The sequence below is a fragment of the Cryptotermes secundus genome, unplaced genomic scaffold (assembly GCF_002891405.2).
Source record: "Cryptotermes secundus unplaced genomic scaffold, Csec_1.0 scaffold233, whole genome shotgun sequence".
Lineage (NCBI taxonomy): Eukaryota > Metazoa > Arthropoda > Insecta > Blattodea > Kalotermitidae > Cryptotermes > Cryptotermes secundus.
Genome location: NW_019739213.1, coordinates 754001 through 771489, shown reverse-complemented (window position 1 = coordinate 771489; position 17489 = coordinate 754001). Strand labels below are relative to the sequence as shown.

Sequence of the window (17489 nt, the reverse complement as noted above, 5' to 3'; positions counted from 1 at the left end):
TTATGAAGTTAGTGAAAAATTGTTGTTGAATCTTAGCTATCATAATGTGAAACTGGTTCGTAATTGCTTCAGTTCAAAGTCACGGAGGTAGCACTGTTTTTGTCTGTAAGTATATTTCTAAATTAAGATCGGATTTCGCGCAGTCCTTCACAGAAAACATAAAAGAAAAATGTTGGCAATGCAACAGAAATTATTGAGTATCAAATAATATCTGCAAAATGTCTTAAGTTTCTGCAAATACCCCTCCCACTTCAACACACTGTTTCAGGCGCGGACCTTTCTAATTTTTTATGTTACGTGTATTATTTCAGTACTTTTTCTTAATTTAACAAACTTTGAACACCAGATTGGGGTAGACTGAAAATTGCTTGATTCAGTTTCAAATTTCGTTAGTTCATCCCAGTCGAACCCTTCGAGCTTCAGGTGTTCTAATTGTGAAGAGTGAAGACGCCTATAAATTTTCACTGTTTCATCGAGGCGATTTAAATTCAAAAGTCTTGTGGAAAAAATAAAACTTTCCTCTACTTCTGTATGATACATTTGTGGATATTTTCAGATTTTGCATCTATCGGACTTAAAATCATTCGCGACAATATAAATATCACATTCGTTCGACGAAAGCACTTCCGTGCGCGACTGCTGAATTCAGGATTTCGTTTGAGTTTCTTCTAAAGCAGCGTAATGATACTGAGTATGACGTCAGTTGGTTTCAGTTTCTCACTTAACCTACTGAAATGAGTACACACGTCAGTGAGGAGTACTACAGTGGAAAGCCAACAGTTGTCCTCTTAACTGCGGATAGTTCTGCTCCCTCCTCCCCTTCCAAAAACATTTTGATTTCATTCAGACAGTCGATTCGTCTGTCAAGCACCCTCCACGACCAAACCAACGAGCACTATTTCGTTGTGTAAGATTTGAGGATTTCACGGCCGTGACTATGAAGAATACCGTCTTCTGGGATGTGGCGCCGTGTAGATGTGGTGTGAACAAGAGTGAACTGGGCTCACGCTGGTTCCTCGCTCGCGGATTTTAATACTATGAATACGGAGGCGATACGTTCCTCCGAAACGTCGGTTTACACAATATCTACACTGCGCCACATCTCAGAAAACTGCGTTCTTTATTTCGTTGTGGTTTGCTTTTCGACGATGTCAGTATTTGAGAATACACAGCGTTGATGATGGAATTATTCTTGAATAATGATGTAGTAAAAACTTGAATGGAAGCAGTCATGGTCTACTTGAGGTACTAGCTGGTCATTTTTTTGAGTGGACTGAAGAAATACGTGAATTCCTCAGTCGGGATAGCTGCTATCCCAAACCGAAGTACAAGCTGAGAATCTCGTGTTTACAAGTCTAGAATTCTACTGTCACACCAGCCTGTTCGATAAACATTATTGCACGTGAGTAAAGCACCATTCCTTTTTCGAAAATAATTTAATCTGTCTTTTGCTTGAAGCAGGGAAACAGTGAAATTAACCACTTTAGTGACGTTACTCGAAACAAAAGAACATGAGGATTCCTGGTGAATAACACAGGAGATACTGTGGAAGGGGTGACTCTTTTGTGAATAATGTTACGAATCCTGTTTTTATTTTGTCAGTTATACTAGGAACGCAGTCTGTAATAACAGAAATTATTCTGGAACTGTTTATTTCAGACTCTGGAAACGCATTCACAAGAGCACTACAGGTATCTAGACCAGTCGCCGTTCCATTTATGGTAGGCAATTTGAAGGGTACTTCACCGACTTCTTTGTTTTCCATAAAATGACGATTGAACAAGCTGCAAATGTTATGTCTGTAATTTTCATTTCATGCATCCTGTTGTATTACTATATACAATTCTTTATTATTATTTAGCCTTGACCATTGTACTGTTGTGTTGCGACGGACTCTAATAAAGAATTGTTATGTCTCTACTTTCATCGAGAAAAAGTTGAAACACAATTATAATAGTCCAAGTAAATTTTTATTTATTCATGGACATTGTCAATCGTTCTGGCTACGGTTCTCTTCACTACCTTCCACTCGGTGGCCAGAACTTTTATACGTGCGAAATCAAATCCTTACTTTCGAAAGCCGCAAACAGTTTGGCATTGAGCAAATTTGGTCAGGCAGTAATTCGGGGAAGAGGGAGGTTTGAATCACGACCAGAACACGAATTGCCGCCTTGAGTGAATCTTTTCGTGAATTTATTCAGCTCTTCCAAGCTTATACCCGGATAGGAAGATAAAGTTTCCTTGTGTTCAACTAATTAAGAATTAAACTATAAATACTTACAGATTAGTGGATATATAGATCCATGTATTCTTGACCTCGACAGTAGTAGAGAAGTGACTAGCTTCACGGCCCGGCCGCTTTACCCCCGGGGAAGGAGATCCCGTTACCCACTGAATAGGAGTCTGGATGGGCCCCAGAACCGGTCTGGACGACGTAGAGAGGAGAAAAACTTTGTCCCTATAGGGACTCGAAACCCGATCCCTCTGCCGTCCGGCCAGTAGCCAGTCGCTATACCAACTGAGCTCTCTTCAATTACGCCACGACAGCTTCTTTCTACAAATCTTCCAATTAATCATTCACAGCCAATTCGATGCTATATAGTCTGAGCTACTGAAAGTGTCGTTAAATAAATCATAAATAGAGACTTTGTCCATAAAGTTCCAAGACTGATTTAATATCTCGGCTTAGGTAAATATTGGGCAATTCTGGAGAAAAATGCTCTAAATACGGGACGTTTTGCGGCTCGCCTGTGATACGTTAGTTCGCTCGGCCTCCGCTAGGCGGCATATATTGCATATATAAGCAAAATGGGAGTTACACACTCTAGCTGTAGAAATTTGCTATCATTATTTATCATTTCTGGAAATATTTTGAACTTGCAGCTACGATATCCTAAAAGTTGCAACAATATTTTATGAGAGGATTTTTTATTAATTTGTTTTCAGAACACGTGATATGAGGAATCATTTGTTCGTCTTCCTCACGTTTCAGCAAAATATTTGTATGATTAGTTTATCAATGCCGCTGAACAGAATACATTTTGTGAACCACACTATCAGAATAAAAAATTGACTACGTTCTTCCGTTTCTATGAGTCACGCCATATTTTCCTTCCGCCATTAATGAAATCAATCATTTTTTACCATTTAGAAGGTTTTTGCAGAACCGTGATATGAACAGGCACAGATAAATACATCACTCACTTGTAAGTCTCAGAAGATAAGAAAACGGTTAATTGTAAATCCTCTGACTGCAATCATGGAAATATCGCACAAACGAATAATTTCGACAAAAGAAAACGAATATAGGTTTTATTGTTTGATGTTCTCCCAGTTGTGGTTATGAAGATTACTATCTTATGGATTATAGCGCCATGTAGCCCGCTAAAATTTAACCGACGTTTCGGAGGAATATGTTGCCTCCATTTTCAGGGTCGACCGTTAAGCAAAGAAAGATACCAACGTGACAGATTCTACCTACTACACGGCGTTATAACTTTTATTTCAGTCTGCGTTGCAGATGGTAATGTATTAATTTAGTTTTGTATTTTTTTCATTAAATTCTGTTTTTAACGGTGTTATTTACAGTTCTTATTCAGGGTCTTACTTACATTTATAGCCCGTTGGTCTACACCTATTTATATTTTCCCCCATTTTGAATTCTTCTCAATTGTTCTTTCGTTAACAGCGAACAATTTAATCCGCATAAAATATTGCATTGCGGCCACGATATAGAAACTTCATAAGATTACTTTCTGGAATTTTCTTATTAATGTGACTTTTAAAATTGACAGGCTTCTTCAAACCTATTTAGTTTGATATCAAAATCAACATCTCTCTCACGAACTGAACCATGGTTCATCAGCTATCGTGGTCTAATTATCTAAAACAGAAATTCTCCGTAGGTTTCCCTCTAAACGGATTTATTTAATATCCTGAAGTAGAAAGTTTCATATTGCAGACGCATTGATTAATTGCATTGCCGGTACGCAACTTGTAAAGGTTCTCTGGAAGTTCTCTTGTACACAGGCGAGTAAATTCTGATTTATGTATAAAATATACTTCTCTATGAACGCTGAAACACCTTATGTTTACTAATATTGCGTCTTCAGTTGTAATTTTGGTGGCCAAATAGTACATAAATTTTGTATTATTTTGTGGTGGCGACTGGCTACGAGACAGTTCCGTTCATGCGCACTATGGCCCTGGGTTCGACTCAGCTTCTAACAGAAATGAGTAGCAGGAATCTTCCTGGGTGGTAAAGGGCGGCCGGCGGGCAAGGCTGACAACCTCACCGAAACCTGGGGGCCGATTGTCTAGATAATGGGAGAGCCTCGACGTCTCACGACCCTATGGGACTCAAGGGGCTGTTACAGGGATAGCTTTACTTTATGAGTACAATATAGGGTGTCTTATTTGAATTTCGTTTGTGTTTTATTGTTGTTTTGGTCTTCTTATGCGTGCTAACTGTAATTGTCTTCTGAGCTGTTAAGTCCACACGTAAACAAATAGGCATTAAATTGAATTGAATTATTATTTTCTATTCTTAACCAGTTCCAATAAATGTCGAACTAATGCTTCGAATTCGATCGGTACTGGGTTAAAATCTCGGCCTACAATCTGACGGGCTGTTTATAATTTTCCTCAGCCCCTCCATGCAAGTGCCGAGATATCACCTTAAATCACACCAAGGTTGCTTCCTTTCACATCCTTTCAATCCATCATTCACTCATAATTTTCATTCACCCTCAGCTGTAGCGTTTTCAGTTAACTTTCATTCGTATGTTTTGAATCCTATTGCGTATGTCACTACTATGAAAATATGTCCGTTGATCACAACAAATACATCACTCACTCACGCATTCACTCATGTAGTTGAGCCCATGGAACCCGAAGGTTCATTACCACGTTCACAAGAGTCCTCCACTGGTGCTGAACCTGAGCCAGATCAATTCAATCCATAACATCCAATCCTATCTCTCCAAGATCCATTTTAATATTGTCCACCCACATACATCTTCGTCTTCCTAGTGGTCTCTTTCCTTCTGGCTTTCCCACCAATAACCTATATGCATTCCTCTTTGTCCCATTCGTGCTACATACCCTGCCCATCGCATCCTCCTTGATTTGATCAATCTAGTTTTACATGGGGAAGAGTACAAGTTATGAAGCTCCTCATTATGTAGTTTTATCCAAACTACTGTCACTTCATCTCTCTTCGGTCCAAATACATATTTTTAATAAATAACTGATATAATAAAATTGTCGATGAAATCAGTTAGTTTTATTAAGGTGTTGTTTTGATATATGTTTCGTCATTTACGACCATCATCTGGCGTTTATAAACAACAAAATGCGCCTATGTTCGTCAATAGACTGCGTGTCGCAGTGGATCCATTGCTGATAGTCTTGTCATGTAGAATTTTCTTTCACATAGAATTAAAATGCTTTAATACATTGAAATATTTGTCTAAAATTAATAGAGTGACCAGTGTCATTATCATTCATAATTAATGCACCAATTGCTCTACAAGCCTTTGTTGGGCCCTGGCCTCTTCTTCAGTGTCGTAACTTTTTTCTTTGGACTCCTTGGACGAGTGATCAGCCCGTCGTAAGGCCGCTACCTGCACACAAGACAACACAAACACGTAATAATCGCATACACACATCCATGCCTTGAGTGAAATTCAAACCCACGAACCCAGTGCTTGAGCAAGTGAAGACAGTTCGTGCCTTAGACTGCGCGGTCACCGTGATCGGCAAAGTGACCAATACATGTAGCAAAATACTACCTTAATAGAACTAACTACAGAGTTTGAATCTGTCAAATATTTATTAATAGTATAAAATTGTAGTGAATGATGAATATATTTACATAATAGTCTTCAAATATACATAAACAAATAATTAAATTAATTAATACGTGAATAAATAAATTAATGAATTTTTTCTCAATCTCACATTCAGTTGTCACTATGAGTGATGATTCCTGCTCATTGAATGTAGTTTACTTCTGGCCTGTAGATGTCATGCTGTGTCCGTATGTGAGTTTCTATCTAACTCATGACACGCAGTGAGCGTAACACGCGGTAACAAGTGAATTGTTTTGGATTAGTTTGTTGGTAGTTTTGTTTCTGGTGCGTTCTCAATGAAAGTTTGCATGCCTGCTTCGCCATATCTGTCTCTCTGCCCGCTTGTCCGCACGCAACAACGCCAAAACTGCTGAATGTATTTTAATTAAATGTTATGCTATAGGGTTTGCTAAACTTTGTCGACACGTTTCATTTTGGTGAAAATCAAACAGAGATATTGGTAGCTTTACACGTGAAGACTTAGGTCTGCATGCGTTTCGGTGCTCATCTCTGATGTTAACTTGCGAAATATTCATATAGAGGAGAAAAGTTACGAGCAAATGTCGTACAGAAAAAAAGGTTCGGAATCCTTATGGTTTTTGACATCTTCATCTTCTTCATACGGCTCGATGTTAGAAGCGACCACAAATATAAAGTGCGAATAGTATACCAAAGACAATTTTCAGATTAAAACAATTTGGTCAACTGTTTCATAATTTGTAATTGCAAATGTAATTAAATATTACAAAAGGTTTAATTTAATTCTGTTTACAAATAGCGGTGTACAGTCTCGACGTGAGCGAGTTTGTCTCACGTAGAAAATCTACAATCAACAGAATTGGAACTCTGTTACTTTTCTATATCTGTGATATAATTTAACAAGTTCTGTGAAGAATTAGCGGTCGGGTAAATTGCTGCTGGCCTTCACCTACTTTCCTTTCGCTACATACTGAGTATATGGTACAACATGGATAGTACAGCAAACACCGCGTCAGACACTTCCTCTATTTTTGCTTGTTTATTCTCTGTAGTGGGAAGGTGTCTACCAAGCCGTTGCTTAGCAACGACCGTCCTTTCTGGTTCCACTATTCCAGGTTTCCGACATTAGAGGAGAGCACGCAAGAAACAGACACAGAGAACAGAGTAGTCTCATAAGCCTCCTTTTGTTGAAAGAAATGAAAGTAATTTGAAAACATATTTTAACTCATAGTTATCATTGGCAGATAACATGAAAATCCAGGGTACACACCTATCTCACATTTTAAATTCATTCGAAACATTTAATTTGGATAGACAAGCCCCACTCAGAATTATCGTACAGGGGTTTCCAAAACGCTTTGCCTACCTGGATGTGATGTAGATATATAATTGTTTAAACTGCCATTAATCACATTAATCGATTTCATAAGACGGGATCGAACCCGGGCCGCCGCGGTGGGAAACCAGCGACTAACAGCTTGAGCTATGGCTCGGCCCTAAATCCGGTATTTAGCGAAACTTTATCTCAAGCTCTCAAATGGTTTGAGAATTACTAAAATGATTGAATATCCGGGAATGACATTTCTTTATACCACACGTGTGATATTCCGTGTAGTAGCTTCAAGAAAGTGACATCTTTCAGTCGCACTTGAAGTTAAGTTTATATTTCTAATACAAGTTTTACATTTCGTTAGCTAATCTTTCGAACATGAGAGGAATTTGGAGAATTGAACCTTTAAAGCACAGTGATTACTATATACTCGTATACCACCTGTTGTAACAATACAAATCCATGAATTTGGCCCACAGATGGTGTATGTATATACTACAAGTATATTATATGGGTGTCAAAAGAAATAACAATTGTTTTCTGAAACAAACTTAACCAAAAGGTCTTTGAAGTCATAGTTTGTTTCCTGTTAGAAAACAACTGGATTTTTAAATAATATTTAGAAGGAATTTGAGAACAGGCCAAGTAAAATTGTTCCTGTGCTTAATTAAGGACCGCTCCATGAAGACTTATCGGGGAGCAGAAGAATAACTTCAGCACATATAACCTCGTCCCTTATTGGAGGTGAGTATAAGTTGGCAAGAACTTCGCCGACAAGCGGCGGTCGCTCAGTCGGTATCGTTCGCTTTCGGACTAAAGCCACGGAGTTTGTTTGTTTTGTTTGATCTGATGCATACTTATTTTCCCAGCGGAGTAAAAGCTCCAGATAGGAGGTTAGGTGGACACAAGAATCGGTCTTGAATTTGTGCAGATAAAAGTCTCTTGCCCCTGCTGGAAATAGAAACCTGATTCCTCGATCTTGACCTTAGTCAAAGGTTTAGTTTCGGTATTTCCTAGCTTCCCATTGTAGGCCTACACTTCACGAATTACAGATGATTTATTACACACAGATTAGGCAGATGACAGTGTCTAAAACATAGTTCATTGCGGGTAGCAAGTGGAGTGAGAGAAGAGGAAATGCTGCACCCTAATGACGTCCTCTATAAACTTGTTAATTACTCAGTTTGAGATTAGGCAGCAGCGTGAGACGACAGCCAAAAGTTGGGTTTATTCCTGTGGTTTATGCAAGAAGGTGGCTAGTGTGGGGTGAACTGTAGGAAGAGGATAGAGGGACTTGCGACGCCATTCTTGGTAAAGTTGGAATATACGTAAGTTGCTGAACTTGGCGACATTTACTGTTGAAAACTGTATTTCGGCTTTGTAGTAATTGTTAGAATATTATGATCATTAGTGTTATAAAGAAAGCAGTCTTCAGGGATATGGTGCCGTGTAGATATTGTTAACGTCGGTTAACACAATATCTACACGGCGCCACATCCCAGAAGACGGCTTTCTTCATAGTCACCGCCTTGCTTACCTCAAATCTTACATTAATATTATGTATGTATTATGGAAGGGGGTGGGTTTTCCCCATGCACTTAGACCAGTTATTGGTCCATTGTGCGTCCCCCTCTTAATTTCTATTGTCGCCATACCCTACCGGTAACGGTGCGTGCCATCAGCCCCCGGAGAGCCAACGAGGTCGGCCCCCGGTACCTTGATGCTTCCCTCATCCACCAGAGGCATTGGAGACTACTTTGGCGGGAAAGGACCTGTAATTTAGCTCAGAGGTCTCCTAAAGACATGAGGTTCTTTTACCTGCCGTAAATCTACGACAGGGGTTTGAACCCGCGTACCTTGAGTCATGAGGTGGGAACGTTACCCCTACGGAGGCCGCTTACATTAATATTATAGTTTATCCTCTTCCATGACGGATCATTCTACTTTAGGTGTACATGTAATGATCTATAAGGATCTGGTAGGAAGACGTAAGCTCAAACTTACTTTCAGTTCTTGGTCTGTAGAATTGTAGTTAGTAACTCAGTTTTCGTAACGAATGATTGGCTAATAGTGGATGGAAGGGGACGTGGCCTACTTGGAGACAGAATCCGTGCATTTGTCTGTAATTTCTGAGGAAAATAGCGGAAAACGTAACTCAGGATAGTCAGTATCCAGGTCGAGTTTACGAAATGGCACCTCCCTAATGTAAGCTAGAGGCTTTGCGTTTGAACCAGTTCGGTTGATTACCAAGTCGTACATAAAATAAGCTTACTATAGTCACGTCACTAATTATAATCAGAATTATTTTTGGAACCGGGATAGCTCAGACTGTATAAGAACTCTGTTATGGACTGGATAACCGAGGAATGTGGGTTCGATTCTCTCTTCTCTATAACTTTCAGACAGACTCTGTGTCCCACCAAGTCTGTTCACTAAGCACTGGGAGCTGTTTCTCGGTTGATAAAAGGGAGGGTCCTCAAACTGAACACTCACCTTCACCTAGTACAGAGGTTAGGACCGGATAAGTTATACCTTCACTCCCGTGTAAGTCTTCATGATATTATGCTTAATTAACTGCGCCCAGGATTAACTTTACCTTTGCTGACTACTGTTTTATGACTATGTTTACGCTTCGCATATTTACGGCAACCACTCAGTAGGATTGAAATGAAGTGAACATGTAAAGGTCACATTAGTGGAGTGGTAAAAATCTAGACTCTCATTCATGAGGTTCGTTCATGAATCTCAGCTGGTGGTCCATCTCCCCCCCACCCCCCAGGCGTTTAACAACATTTAGTCTGGCAGGTGAATCTAAAAGTGTTTGAGATACACAATGAATCTATCGTCTTGATCTACTCGGTATGAAGTTCTTGGCATTGCTCCTAAAATGCTTCAATTTCATTACAGATTCAGAAGAAAATGAGAAATCTCAATATTTGCTTCCGGCATTTAATTTTAGAACCTCACAGTAACGATCATGATTACCGACTCGTACTTAAGGCAGTTGTGTCGATCTCAAGTAATGTTAGGAGTCAGGCGCTCCAAGGGGTGTCCAGATCATGTAGCATTTTAGAAGCAAGGCCTGAAGCTAAAGCTTGTGCAGTGAAACAAGCCGTTTGGAGGGGGGGTGGGGGGATGAGAAGCTGTTCTGGCGACAGCGGTGCCACAGTGTCCCTGTGAATCTCCGCCTCTTAGCACACCACATTTTGGCCGAGGGGTTTAGTTATCCGCAGTAAGTCCCTTGCTGTCGTGGTGACAGTCTGTTAAAATGGAAGCGTTTTATGTACCTCATTTCGGGACGCCTGTCACATATGCAACCCGCAGCGTTATGGGGAAATTCACGTCATGCCGTCTTCCCACCGTCGGTTTATGTATCTCTTCATTTATTCCTGTTTTCTTTTCTCCCCCTTCCATTCTTATCTCATTTATTTATTTTTCAGTTCTTTCTTATGTTCATTTAATTCTTTTTCATTATCTACATTATTTTACATCTCCTGTTCACACCTTTGTTTATTACTTCCCTTCAATTGTCTGTTTTTTGATTCCTCACTCGTGCATTCATTCAGTCTTCCATCCAGTCTTTCTCTATTTCCTTTTCCTGCCTTGTTAAATTTCTTGCTTCCTTCGTTGTTCCTATTTCCAGCTTACTTATATTGTCTTTGCTTTCATCTATCTCTTTATCTAATTTCTTTACATGCTATTTTCCCCGTTTGTTCTTCTTTTTCTTACATTATTGCTTTCCTCTTTTTACACTAGTTCATACATTTTTTCTTTTTCTTCAGTTCTGTGTTTAGATAATGAAACATGTCTCACTGATATGTAAACTAGTAAATGTATTTCTTTCGCCTCTACAGTTTTGTTCTTCCACATATAAAAGTGACAATTTTATCGAAATAGTAGCTGACAATATTCTTATTTCTGCATCGTAATATACCTCTTTAAATTCATACATCCCTATCAATTATAATATTTATGAGTTAAATCAGAAATTACTGTAATATCAAGATCAAAATATGCGGTGGATCCTTCAATCTTTTCACATCTAAGTCTACTTTCAGAGCAGTACCATAGGCTCATCCGCTCCGCTGTATATGCACAGCACAGCTTCGAAATACGTACATAGCAAGAGCTGTACCCATTGCTTTCGTCTGATCTGTCATTTTCGAAATGAAATGCATCAAGTCCGCATACATCACATATTAACGACACCCGAAGTTTGATGCAACTCTTACTGTGGTGAAACAAGGCGATTAAAATGAAGATCTCCTTCAGTATATCTGTGATTTGCCATTGTTTACAGTTGAGTATATGAATGTATTATAGACTTACCTGAGCTGAAAGCGGCCTCCGTAGTCTAGCGGTAACGTTCCCACCTCATGACTCGCGGTACGCGGGTTCAAACCCGGCGGAGATCGTCAAATTTTTAAGGGCGGAAAAATTCAGGGAAAAAGTCCTCTGGTAGGGACTTTAAGCCGTGTGTCCCGTGTCGTAGCTTTACGGCACGTAAAAGAACCTCATATCTCCAAAGGAGGTCACTGAGCCAAATTCAAGGACTTTTCCAGCCCAACAGTAGTCTCTAACGCCTCTGATAGATGGGGGAAGCATTATAGATACCGCCAAGCCAGTAGAGAACTCGCTGGCTCGGTCGGACTGATGGTACGCACCAATATCGGTGGGGTATAGAGACTGGTAGAATATCATAGAGGGAAGCACAATAGATCAAACTGGTCGCGGTGCATGGGGTAACCCACCCTCTTCAATAACTAACTAACTAACTGTCTGAGCTGAAGAACTGGATGAATGTGGGCCCGCATTGGGTACAGCGACTAGAATGTAAACACCTGCCGAAAACCAGTAAATTACCAATGAGAGCAAAGTTGATAGACCACATTAACCATTTTAAGAAGACTTTCTCAGAATGTTGCTGATCTCATAAACGTATTTCAATTAATTTTTTTCGGGTATAACTCAATATGCCGGTTACTATGTACAGTAATCAGTGATTATACGATATCACCAAATGGTAGTTACATATAATCTCCAGTTATTTTTTTTAATTATCATTTAATCATTATTACCACGATGTGTATACTAACATGGGACAATGAAAGGGGGTAGTTGTGACTTACACGGACTGTTTTCGTACGAACCGCAAGCCACAAACATTTGACTGCCTTACATAATATATCTGATAATCAGCAGTAATTCTGCAGCCGGAAAGAGTCGAAGCGTTTGCCACAATAATTTCTTGTAAAAAGGTGAATTTCCATGGTAGCTATTTCTCGAGCACAGTCACACACATATAAGTAGTGACTTACATTACCATTCATCTCTATTATGTTGACGAGCGCTTGGAAGTTATACCATTTTTATGGAACTCATACAAATGTTTAATGACGTTAGTACACTAAGCGCAAGAAGCAAAGGACTTAAAGGGAGCTGGTCATCACACAAGAACATGGTCTGGCATATTTTAGTTCGAGCGAAAATTGATTAAATTACTTCAGTAACAGGATAGGCCGCAACGTAGCTCAGACGGCTAGTCAATGGTTTCCCACTTTGGCGGCCCGGGTTCGAGCCTGGGTCTGGTGATTTAGGATTTTTAATGAACAAAGTGGCACTGGGGAAGAGTTTCTCCGAGTACTTCGGTTTCCCGTGCCAATCTTCATTCACCAATTGCTCCACAATCACCATCATCTGTCGTCAAGGACTGGTAGAATACGCCAGTAGTGGCCGCAGTAAAAAGTGGACTCACGCAAAGTGTATCGTCTACCATTAGACATGATTCTGAGATAGTTCCATTAGTTTTCTACGCTCAAAATCTATTTCCTAAGATCTGTCTTAATATTACGCTTCCGTTCTTACTCGATCTTCTAAATGACAGAAGTACAATTTTTTTTTATATATTTTCTTCTCACTAAACATCTAAGGAAGACGACAATATATACAGTAACATAATCATTTGGGGTTTGAACTAAACTTCCCAAATACGACACGAAAGTGTCAGGTATAAGCAGCTTACCTTGGTAATCCCTTTAACACTTCTGCAATTACAAAAGTTTATATTTTTTTGTCCTACTCGCTTCTAAATGTTAGGGCTTTATTTCAGCTTAAAGCCATACCAGAGCAGGAAACCAAGTTTTAAAACTGTGGTGGTTGAGAGGGGGATACTGCGAAGGGGACGGGGTTACTGCGTCGTTACTTTACTTGTTATTTCAGTGCGTCTGTATGGAAGAAAATTTCGCGCTCAGGGAAGGGAAAGCAGAAAGTAACTGAATGTTACTGGTGGTCTTCTTGATTAGAGACAGTAAAATCTCGTTTGTGCAAGGTGCCAGCCCTGTTACAGCACTCTACAGTGCACCCGTGATGGACTGACAGCCACTATCTCATGTACGCTGTACTACGTACTTCCATAAAATTATTCTAAATTATGATGTAATAACAAAATTTCCAACATACAAGACGTCACTCCCAGATGACTGTAATCTTGATACACTCCGACCTGAGATTCCCAGACCATATTTATTAAGTGGTCAGAGTTCCTGGCTACAGATCCAGAGATCCGGTTTCGATTCCCGGCGCTACCAGATTTTCTGAGAAGTAGTGGGTCTGGAGCGGGGTCCGTTCAGCCTCGTGAGGATAACTGAGGAGTTATAGCGGTTTCGGTCTAGCAAACCGAAATTGACAGCAGTGGGGATTCGTTGCGCTGACCATGCGACACCCTCTACCCGCTAAGAGTTGGCACTAACTTCGCCGACAAGCTGCGGTCGCTCGGCCGGAATAGTTCGCTTGCGGACTAAAACTACGGAGTTTTTTTTTTTACTTCTCCAGTTTAATCATATGTGTAGTTTGTTGCCATGTTTGCCTGTATTCAACTTTATTGCTCCTGTCAAGCGTTTTACGATATAAATAAAATTGAACTGTTATTATATCATTTTGGTGAATAACTTACATTACTTAAGTACGGATTCTTTTGTTGCTGCCTTCTTCTCAAACTTTTTTGGGCGTCACATGTTTGAGAAATCACGAATGAGTGTATCAGGAGTTGTGTGGAATTGCAAAGGGACTGATGTTTAGTAGGCAAGAATGAGAATTCCTACCCATGACTCCACGAGTCTCTCTTCGATGAGACAGTTATACAAAAAAGTCACTGGATTACATATAGTTAACAAGCAGTTAACTTATTTACACTGTAGACCTACACTTAGATACATAATTATTCTTTGGAGGCTGTTATTGTTACACTTGTATCACTTGTACTCTTATAAGGGGAATTGGAATGGCGCAGTCGGTATAGCGACTTGCTACGGGCTGGACGACTGAGGGGGTCAGAGTTCGAGTCTCGGTAGGGTCAAGAATTTTCTCTTGTCTGCTTCGTCCAGACCGGCTCTGGGGCCCATTCAGCTTCATATACAGTGTGTACCGGGGGCCCTTTCCTCGGGGGCAAAGCTGCCAGGGCGTGAAGTTGATCACTCACCTCCAACTAGTACCAAGATTAAGAATACGTGGAGCTATACATCCACTCTCCCATACGTCTTCATGGCGTAGGGCTTAATTAGCTAAGCACAAGGATAACTTTGCTTTTATTAACACAATGCAGAAATATCCAAATATAGGGCGTAAAGAGGTAACAACCGGTTACACTTTCAACATTAAATTTGTCAGATATAACCTCAAATTTTCGCACCATCACCGTGATTGAAATTGTTGATTTTTATTTCATAGTGTATTTTATGTACATGCGCAATTTGCAGGAATACTAATTGTATGTTTTATTTATAGCTCTCTGCAGAGAAAGTATTAAAAAATGTTCCAAATTTTTATGGTTCCGTTGTCACAAATAATTTCAGAATCCAAAATTTAGTGGTGCTGTCATTCCAGCGAAATAAGTTCGTGTGTCCGTTATATTGAAGTCACTGATAAAGAGAATGTAATAAAAAGAGCTTGCTTCAAGTGGCCTCCATGGCATAATATTAATATCACATTTCATAGAAATCGTTAAAATGATAACAAGAAATGAAAGGGCGATACAGAGATAAGGTGGCGATCACATGAACCTACGGTTTAAAGGAATGTCAGAAGAAACTAACTTCATTTTATTTAGTTATGAAGTAGTGGGCTACATTAAGCTGACGTATTAAACACCTCATTCACGGGCTTTTGTGGAAAAGGAAATGGAATTTTGTGCTTCACAGATGCTGTGAATATATTAAGTAGCTGAACGATTCTCAGCTCCTCAAAAAGAATTCTGCCCCATTTAGTGCATTAAAATAATTGAGTTCTTACAAGGCCCTGAGTAATCAATTAAAATCATTAGTTTCTTTGTTGTTTGAGTTATGTTTTGTATATTCTAATTTTTACTGTGGTTCTGTATGGGTGTGAAACTTGGTCTCTGACATTAAGGGAGAAACATAGATTGAGGGTGTTGAGAGGAATATTTGGACCGAAGAGAGACGAAGTGACAGGAGGTTAGAGAAAACTGCATAATAAGGAGCTTCATATCTTGTACGCTTCTCCAAGCATAATTAGAATTATCAAGTCAAGGAGGATGAGGTGGGCAGGTCATGTAGCACGAATGGGAGAGACGAGGAATGCGTATGGGATATTGGTTGGAAAGCCAGAAGGAAATAGACCACAGGGAAGACCAAGGCGCAGGTGGGTGGACAATATTAGAATGGATCTTAGAGAGATAGAATGGCATGGTATGGATTGGATAGATCTGGCTCAGGATAGGGACCAGTGGAGGGCTCTTGTGAACACGGCAATGAACCTTCGGGTTCCATAAATGCTGGGAAATTCTTGAGTAGCTGCAGAATTGGCGGCTCTTCCAGAAGGGCTCAGCTCCATGAGTAAGTAAGTAAGTAAGTAAGTAAGTTGTTTGAATTATAATTCACAACACAGATAACTGCACGGTTTTGCCTCTCGGCTCTTCTTTAGCAGAAACATCCTCACGTGATCTTCGAGGCTCGTCCCAAGACGAATAAAGGCTGTGCCAATTCTGGAAATTTTGAATGGAGAATGCCCAACTACAGACGCCAGAAGCATATATCTGGAATAACAGAAGGATCAGGGACGCCGTCAGGTGCCAGGTATCGACGGAGTATCGGCATAGGGCCCAGATTCCGGTGGACCCTTAGAAAAGGTGCTAGAATCCGTAGGGACGTCAAAGAGGGAAGCAGAAACCTGCGGAACAGAGAAGAGTACGCTCGGTACCGGCGAGATGTCAGGGAAGCGATCAAGTATATTGAAACAGCAATAGTCATCGACAAGGCCATGGTAAGTATCGAAATGTTCTGATTCCTATGCATACAGGCTGGGGTACGCAAACCCACTTTGGCCGAAATGAAAAACTTTATTTTGCTGTGGCATGCACGTATATCTTGATTAAGTTAAGACGCTTCTTCTTCGTTACATGCTTTTAATTCACATACACGCATGTGATTCACTTAAAGTTGTTTTAAACTGAATCCCTGATATCCACTTCGTGGCACTGTCACTCAGTTTAGACCAGGTTAGTTTTCTTTCCATCACTAATTTTCACGAAAGCGAAAATGAGACCCTTTTTTTTTCTCTCTCTTATTATCTCTATTCTCATCAAAGCATTATTTCTTTGGATAGATTCGAAACAAATTCTTCAGTTTTATTAATTACGATTTTTTAGTGTATCCTAACACTTGAATAAAACACTTTAGACAGAAGTATTTCTGCACTACAACATTTTCGACTGTGGTGACCATATAACTATGAATTTCCTATATTATTACGCTTCCATCATGCAATTAAATACGGTTTTAACTTACTTAACATCAACAGAGTGTCGCAGAATTTAATTTTTTATGGTCACCAGCTGCAACACAAACAACTGGCCACAGTTATTTAAAGATGTAACAATTCGTTTTGCTGTTAGTAGTATTGTATTTCAGCATCCAGTTGCATTGATGTATCACGTTACACACTTACTTCTGCCTTTAATGAAACTTTATTTACAATTACTCCTTAACTTAAAATAATATTAAATTTAAAATTAAACTTCTACAAGTTTCTGCCATTCTTGGCCATCCACAGGCAACTGTTCACTTGTTGAAACTGATAAAAAAGAAAATAAAGGTATCCCTGTAACAGGCCGTGGAGGCCCATAAGGTTGTGAGATGCTGAGGCTCCCACATTTTCTAGACAATCGACCTTACGCGCCGGCGGCCGTTGTGTCCAAGAATATTCCTGATACTCATTTCTGTTAGAGGCTGAGTCGAACCCAGGGCCATAGTGCGGCTGGAAGGATTAGGTAAACTGGAAAAATCCACTACGATACATTGCATTAATTCTTAAGT

General features: G+C 39.8%; 1 protein-coding gene across 1 annotated transcript in view; it reads left to right on the top strand.

Annotated features, from left to right (window-relative positions):
• The window catches only part of LOC111871667 (disintegrin and metalloproteinase domain-containing protein 22), a 499258-nt gene that overhangs the window by 363040 nt on the left and 118729 nt on the right, over window positions 1-17489 (top strand). The window contains exon 6 of the mRNA XM_033754341.1: window positions 16099-16437. Coding sequence (XP_033610232.1) covers window positions 16099-16437 — 339 coding nt within the window. The remainder of the gene's footprint in view (window positions 1-16098; window positions 16438-17489) is intronic.